The sequence below is a fragment of the Limulus polyphemus genome, unplaced genomic scaffold (assembly GCF_000517525.1).
Source record: "Limulus polyphemus unplaced genomic scaffold, Limulus_polyphemus-2.1.2 Scaffold221, whole genome shotgun sequence".
Lineage (NCBI taxonomy): Eukaryota > Metazoa > Arthropoda > Merostomata > Xiphosura > Limulidae > Limulus > Limulus polyphemus.
Genome location: NW_013665831.1, coordinates 6,090 through 13,737, shown reverse-complemented (window position 1 = coordinate 13,737; position 7,648 = coordinate 6,090). Strand labels below are relative to the sequence as shown.

General features: G+C 33.7%; 1 protein-coding gene across 1 annotated transcript in view; it reads right to left on the bottom strand.

Annotated features, from left to right (window-relative positions):
• LOC106478525 (carcinoembryonic antigen-related cell adhesion molecule 1-like) overlaps positions 1 to 4,332 on the bottom strand; it is a gene marked incomplete at its 5' end in the record, with an annotated part of 40,393 nt that extends 36,061 nt beyond the window's left edge. Inside the window, one exon of the mRNA XM_022382146.1 lies at positions 4,042 to 4,332. Coding sequence (XP_022237854.1) covers positions 4,042 to 4,332 — 291 coding nt within the window. The remainder of the gene's footprint in view (positions 1 to 4,041) is intronic.
• Positions 4,333 to 7,648: the final 3,316 nt, after the last annotated feature.

Sequence of the window (7,648 nt, the reverse complement as noted above, 5' to 3'; positions counted from 1 at the left end):
TGATCTGCTACATAAATCTTCCCTGTATTGTGAGAAGAAGACACAAAACGGAAACCAATATCATGCATAATGTAACTTTTCAAACTTATCACTAGAGCTTAGGCTAAAGTTTTCTATGGAATTTTACTTGTTCGTCGGATTTTATCTGCAATAGCTTTTCAATTACATAAAGTATACTGCAGTATTCTATTTCTTTTTGAGATCAGGTTTAACAACTGATTCAAATTGGACTAAGATAAAATTAGCATTCTTTTCTTTTTCATTAGTGAACTTTTGTGTTTTACACATGAAATATTAGAGTGAAAACAGTAACAATAAAATTAGTGCAATAAAATTTCGACAGATGACGTTTTTATTACTAAATATATTAAAATAATCAGTATCTCTGAGATTGGGCGTGGCTTATCGGTTAGTTTGCTAGGCTGCTGTTCGAAGATCTAGGGTTTGAGCCAGCGATATGATGAACACGCTTCTCAGTTCGTGCTTTGGGTACGTTATAAAAGTGACAGTCAATCCCTCTAATAGGTTGATAGCTTTATAATGGCCGAGTGCTGTTGACTAGTTGGCTTCTCTTTGGTCAGTAGTTCTAAATTAAGGATAGCTCGTGTTACTTATGGTGATGTTCAGGTTCAAAATACTAAATAAATAATAGTATATAAAAAAATAATAAAGATGATTTTAATTCCATTGTTTTTAAACTTTCGTTCAGCTATTGGTAAGCGTTTGATTTCAAAGAGATTGTTGAAGTTATTAAAATAAATAGCATTTTCTATTCACATGTAGCTATGTATATAAATTATGACATACATAAGAATTTACTTGATTCATCGGATAAACACTGGAGTTAAGGTAAGAATTCTATCTATCTATGCAAATTACTGAGTATACTTAAAATCGAAAAGTAATATACATATATATTACCCGAAATGTATTTTGTACCTACTTTTTAGAATTTTCTAATATCATGAAAGAGAAAGGTAGGTGGCATATTACAACTGAGACCGTCAGAAATAGAGACTACGTGACATCGTAAACCTTGTAATAAGTATACCGCTCTCAAGAGATTCATTCCTAATCATCACGTTTCAGATGTGCACGCAAAATAAAAATTATAGAAAAAACAACACACTAATGATATGAAATCTTCTTATATTAAAAATTTATCCATTCAACTACTTCTATCTCTATTTATGAGAAGAAAGAGGGCTCCCACCTCTCTACAACAGATTTTCACTTCGCAGTTTCAAGTTACAATTAAACATTTTTACAGCAATTTGAACAAGGTAATCTCATTGATACGAGAAAATAAAGCTACTATTGTTATTCCATTATTCGTTTTAATTTTGAAGCTTTGCTAATCTATATAATACCAGATTAGAAAGACTTTCGATAAAATAAGTTAAGTAATAATGTATTATTATTATTTTCGGTTCATAAATCTGAAATTTGGAGAAGCCTTGTAAATGTCTGTAGTCCAACATGATTTTAGGACAAATGCTAGGCCTGTTATTAGTTTATAGATTAAATTGTCAAGAGATGACGTTACGTGAAAATATAAGAATACCCTATGGTAGGTAATTTTTGTTTCACACCAATTAATTGTTGTTGTTTTTTTCATTTTTCTGCATCATAGTTTAGCTGTCAGATTATTCAAAAAATTAAAATAAACTATTACAGCGTGTTTTCAACTACATCCAAATGATTTTGTTAAACAGTAATTCAACAGTTTTTATAACTAAAGTTGTTGTTTTTTTACTGGAATTTAACGATAGGTTAATATAAGAATGTCGGACTTGAATCCAAAGGGTTATGGTTTGGATCCAATTGCCGCAAAATCGCGCTCCGCATTTTACAGTTGGTACATTATAAGAGTCATATCCCACTCTTCAGTAGCCCTAGATTTAACGGTGGTCGCTGATGACTAGTCGCCTTCTCTCTAATGTATTAGTTCACAAAGCACTACTGGAGAGGTAGTCACTGTTTAGCCTGGTTCTAATATCCTAAACAAATATAATCAAAACATTTTGATAGGCAGTTCTAGCAGTTCTAGTAATTTAGGCGTTTGGTTGGGCTAGAATTTGAACGTTTTAATAAAGAAATCTTTTGTTTCAATGGAATTTAGCCGTATTACTATCCAAGGCTTTTATTGGATTTGAATTAAAGTTTTAATAAGCAAGACATTTTGTTTAGTTCGAATTTAACTGTTTTAATAGCTAACGCTTTCGTTAGATAGGAATATGTGGGTTTTAAAAACTGGAGATTTTGTTGTTCTGGAATTTAAAGGTCTTAATTTTTAAGGCGTCTTGTTGGGCTGGAACTTATGATACACTGATTTCCCGTTAAGAAAAAGTAAAGTAATCTCAAAATAACAGGCATAATATGTTATGTAATTTCGAATTTCTGACTGAATTGAGGAAACAGTCCAAACAAAGTTGTTGTTGTATATTTGTAGTTAAGCACAAATCAAAGAGGAAATGGTTTAACTTCTTAGAGAGGACAAGAAGTTCCAGGAATTGTTTACGGGTGAAACCAAGATGCTGTTCAGTGTCAGTAGGAAAGCGAAGGTCCACGATTAAATTTAAAGTTTCATCAAGGGGGTTATGGATATCGTTAGGTTGGCATTCCGTCATTCAACTACAGCAGAAATGTCTTGTTTTGAAACAAGTAGCAACTTAGTCTAGTGTGCAGTCTACTCTTTAATTTTTGTGTGTGCTGATATTCAATAAAGAGTGTTTTCACCTTGATTGGCGGCCCCCCAATGGCACAGCGGCATGTCTGCGGAGATACAACGCTACAAACCGGGTTTCGATACCTGTGGTCGGCATATAACAGCTAGCCTATTGTGTAGCTGACGTAACTTATGACCAAGTAGATGGAATCGCCGTGGGACCCCACTGGGTCCGACGATAGCCAGTAGTTTTCTATGCTATCATGAACACAAGTAGCTAGAAGACAGCCCACGTGAATTCAAACCTGTTCTGTACAAACGCTATATTTATGACACTTTCTTGCTGGTTTGACAATCAAGCCACGTTTCCAAGTTCCTTTTTTACCTTAGTTCTCAACACTTCAATATCAAGTTCACATCCGAACTTGAGGAAAATGATTCTTTAACTCTCCTAGACGTCAGGATCACCAAAAAAAGTAAAAACTTTTCTCCCTCTGTTTATCACAAAAGAACTTTTACTGGCCTTTACACCAATTTCAATAGTTTTATCTCCAACTTCTTCAAACATATTATGGTTATATCATTGTTGAAGAGAATTTTAAATTTTTGTTCTAATTATTTTATTTTACACGAAGAAATTATCATTCTACATAAACACATCTTAAATAATGGTTATCTGATTGATTTTCTAACGAAGATTACACGCAATTTCCTAAACAACAAATTCCAACCACCAGCGAAAAGTTTTGAAATTCTAGCGACAAAAATGACAACATTCCCCTGGCGCTAAAAGGGGACAGAAAACATTGACTGTGCTCTGCTTATTACTGGTTTAATGGTTTTAGTAACCAGGGCGTGTCGTTGGACTGAAACTTATCGACTTTTGGGTGTAACCAAGACTCTTCGCTGATCTTAAATTTAACATTTTGTGTAACCAAGGCTGGAATGTAACTTATATTTGATAGGAATCTAACAGTTTTAATTGTCAAGGATCATTGTGTGACTGAGATTTGATTATTTTAATAACCAAGGCTTTATTCAGATTCAAATTTGATGGTTCTAATAAGTTTCTAATGTTGTTACAAATAGTCTTAAAGTATATTTTAATTATTTTAAAGGCATAGTTGTAGATCTATTTTAAAACCGATTAAGATTAAGCTACACGATGTATAGAAAAATCTATTGATTCTTTCTCTAAGGCGCTTTAGCAAAAATATTGTCATAAATAAATTACCATTGTTGTGATGTAAATAATGTTTTGTTGTCATATGGGCTTATCTAGTTTGTTCTTTTTTGTTGTTGTTGTTGTTGTTCCCAAAATCTATGTGTTTGCTAAATAATGAAAAATAAAAATGTAAGAAAGATATACTCACATTTTACTTTAATTAATGTATTATTACTCTCGCCTCTTCCTTCGATGTTTATTGCAAAACATCGGTAATAACCAGTGTGATGGCGCTGCACTCGCTGGATCATCAACGTGAGATTACTTATGATAACTCCCTGCACTACATTATTTTGTAGAGCTTGGTCGTTGAAATACCATCCGCTACGGGTTACGGAAGGATTGGCGTCCACTTGACATTGAAGGTGAATATCCTTGCCTTCTGTCACCATCCAGGAATCTTGGTTTAGTCCTAAGGTTATGTCAACTTTTGGTTTATCTGCACATAAATAAACAAATGAGGTCACAGATAATTCATGCTTATGCTTATATATATATATATATTTGAATTCAAAACAATGCAGGTTCTCCTACAGAAGTGTGGATGTTACAAAAGTAATACAAATATAATAAAAACATAATCATCACGACTTTTTTTTAGCACGAATGTATGTGTTAACGAATGCAGTTAGATGTATGATGTAAATTGTGTTAGGTGACTATTGATCTTACCACACAGAAAATCTAAAAACATATGAGGCTAAACAAACGTGATCGCAAGTGTGCAAAGTGGTCCACTGCCTGCAGACAAATTATTTATTTCGTCAGAAGTACAAAAATTATAGTTTCCTAGAACAATATTTTTATAAAACGTGTTTGTTTTAATTAAGTTTCGTAATTAGCAACTCCAGTACTGAGGTACTATAAGGTAAAGTAGTAGCATTTCTCTTCTCTGAATCATTAGAATACTAAAAGGAACCTAGCGGTGAAAAAAAAAGATACAAAATACTCAGGCCTTTACGCTCTGTATGAAACGAAACTAGGTTTCTTGGGATGTGTTGTTCCCCGAGTGTTCTATAATACAGAACCATGATGATATCCATTTTGACCAGTCGCTAGTTCTTTACTTTAGCAAATATTACCATTACCTTATTAGGAATACGATAATTGATTAACTTAATAAATTTCTGTTCATTTTATTCTACATTTAAAAACAATAAAATTGACATCATTCATTCGGTTTATTAGCTATTCTGATGATATGTTAAACATTGTCACGCACTTATTGTTATTTCTGGGGTAAAATGCCATCGTCTTTGAATATGGTCCCCGATGAGTTAGTGGTAAGTTTATAGAATGACTTCGCTTAAATCCGGGGTTCGATTCCTCGAGGCGAACAGAGAGTAGATAGCCCATTATGTGATTTTGAGCACAAAACAAACTTTCTATGCGAAATATCATCAGTTTGACGCATTTCTTGATAATTTATTATTAATTTGTAAATTTTAGACACTCATATTCACTTAACTGATTTCGTTAGCGTCAAAAAGTTGTGACGAAATAAACATAAACATTTTGTGGTTCTAGTTTAAATTTAATTAATTATATCTAAAAGACGTGTTGATACAATAGAAAATTTTAATTGGTTGGCGAGGAAATAGACACACATTAATGATATTATTCCGAGAACGAACGCTTGGAAACCACTTCAGTAGCTTTAGGATTGTTTGTTTGTTTGAAGTTAAGCACAAAGCAACACACTGTGCTCTGCCCACCACGGGTATCGAAACCCGGATTCTAGCGTTGTAAGTCTGCAGAGTAGCTTTAGAGTTCCGCGTATGAAATATAACCCCTGTTTACACTAGATGTAATAATACCTTTGTTCCGTGGTGTTAAGCATCAGCTCAAACGCTTTGAATAATGTTTCGAAAGCTTTTTAACGTTTAGGACGAATATAGAAGTAAACTTTCCAATCAATTTTCTAGTCTACATAACCTAAAATAAAAATCGGAGTAAATTCTATAAAATAGTAATATGATTTAAGAATTATCAGACTCTGAAACATAAATTACAAAACCAGAATTAAACACAAGAGGGCCCCCATCACATTGTCTATACTGTGCATTAAAACGTCTAGATCATATTAGTGACAACACCTTGTTTAGGCAAAATTAAATGTCTGAAAAACTAGCCAAGCTGTAAACTTAATTATATAGTATTTACCATATAAGTATTATTCACTACCGCACAACCACCAAAACAACTTATGATTCCTCTCATCAAACTTGAAACTTTTCCTTCCTAAAAGGTTAAAGGTCTTTCTTCTGGCTTTCTGTTTTTCCGATTCAGTTATTGATGATTTCTTTGAAAGTTCACATTCTTATTGTTCTTTTTCTACACAAGATTTCATTTAGCTTGTGTCACGCAACGCATCACGCGCAACACTGTCGTGAGCGTCGTTTGAAAAAGTATTTCTTCAGCTGATAATATTTTATTGATAAAAATTGTGCTGAAAATGTTTTTGTTTACAGTTGTACAAGATTCGTCTTTACCGAATTTTATTGTTATTTACTTTCATTGCTATTTAATGTACATTACTGTTTTTTTTGTAAATAATTCTAAATCTTATTTTTACATCATAAAATAAACATACGAAGTTTTAATATTTTGGAAAAAGTGATTAGATTTCAAATGTATTGTTCGTGTACTGAAGTTTGGGCGCAGTGATACATGTTTCACAATATTTTATCAGGTTTTTAGCCTCAACTTCAGTTTTATGTCAAGAAATTGGTCCATGTGCATAGAATATCCGCGATCTGCTTCGGAGTTCAAAAGCTCCTTCGTGGTTCATAGAGGCTCCAGTGTACTGATGAAGCTATTTCATTATCCCTAATTACTTCTATAGAGTTCCCATTATAGGTTAAGACCAATAATACAGACATCCGCCCTTGGTACCTGACCACGAGTGACGTGTTTTGTCCCGCTACCCTGTAAGTAAGGATATGGACACACTTCAAACATGGCACCCTCTGGATCTAGAGTGGAAATGTAACACAAAATATGAAATAGATTCATGTTTAAGGACCCTGATATCTTACATCTAGACGTTCATCTTGCCTGGATAGCTTTCCGTGGGAGTTTTAGCCTCCCTTGGTAACCATATACATAAGGACCCCCACCGGGCCATCCCGAGTTCGTTTGACATATTTGGTCCTGCTAGCACCAATACTGTGAGAGGAATTCGTGGACGAACTCACATAACGAATTAATACATAAGATATCACTCACTAATAATAAAAGGCTTATTCACTTTGTCACCCTGTCGAGAACGCTTTAACGCTCATTTTTCGTAATGCTCAACAATATACATCGTCACTTAGCAATAAAACTTTCACCCTCTCACATTCATGTTGATTTGTTGGGAAGGTTTTTTTATTCTTTATTTTTCGAATAAAAAGGATGATATAACAGCAAAATAGTTTAATTCAGAAGTTTTATGGCATTGAATTGTTAAAGAACTACAAAAATATATATTATGTCGTCAATAATTTAATGTTTGCATACGTTTTCCGATTAAGATGGTGTTGCAGCAAATGAAAAAGATTGTACTCTGATGGTGCCATATCTGGAGAACTTCCCAACCCAACTCTATAATCTTGTGTTGCGTCAAACGTGCCACATGTGGACGGGCATTGTCGTGGAAAAGAAGAACACCTTTCCGTTTGACGAGTGAAGGGCGTTTCTTATGAAGGGCTTGATTTAAACGTTACAATTGCTGACTATAGATCTCTGCATTTACAGTTCGCTGTGGAATG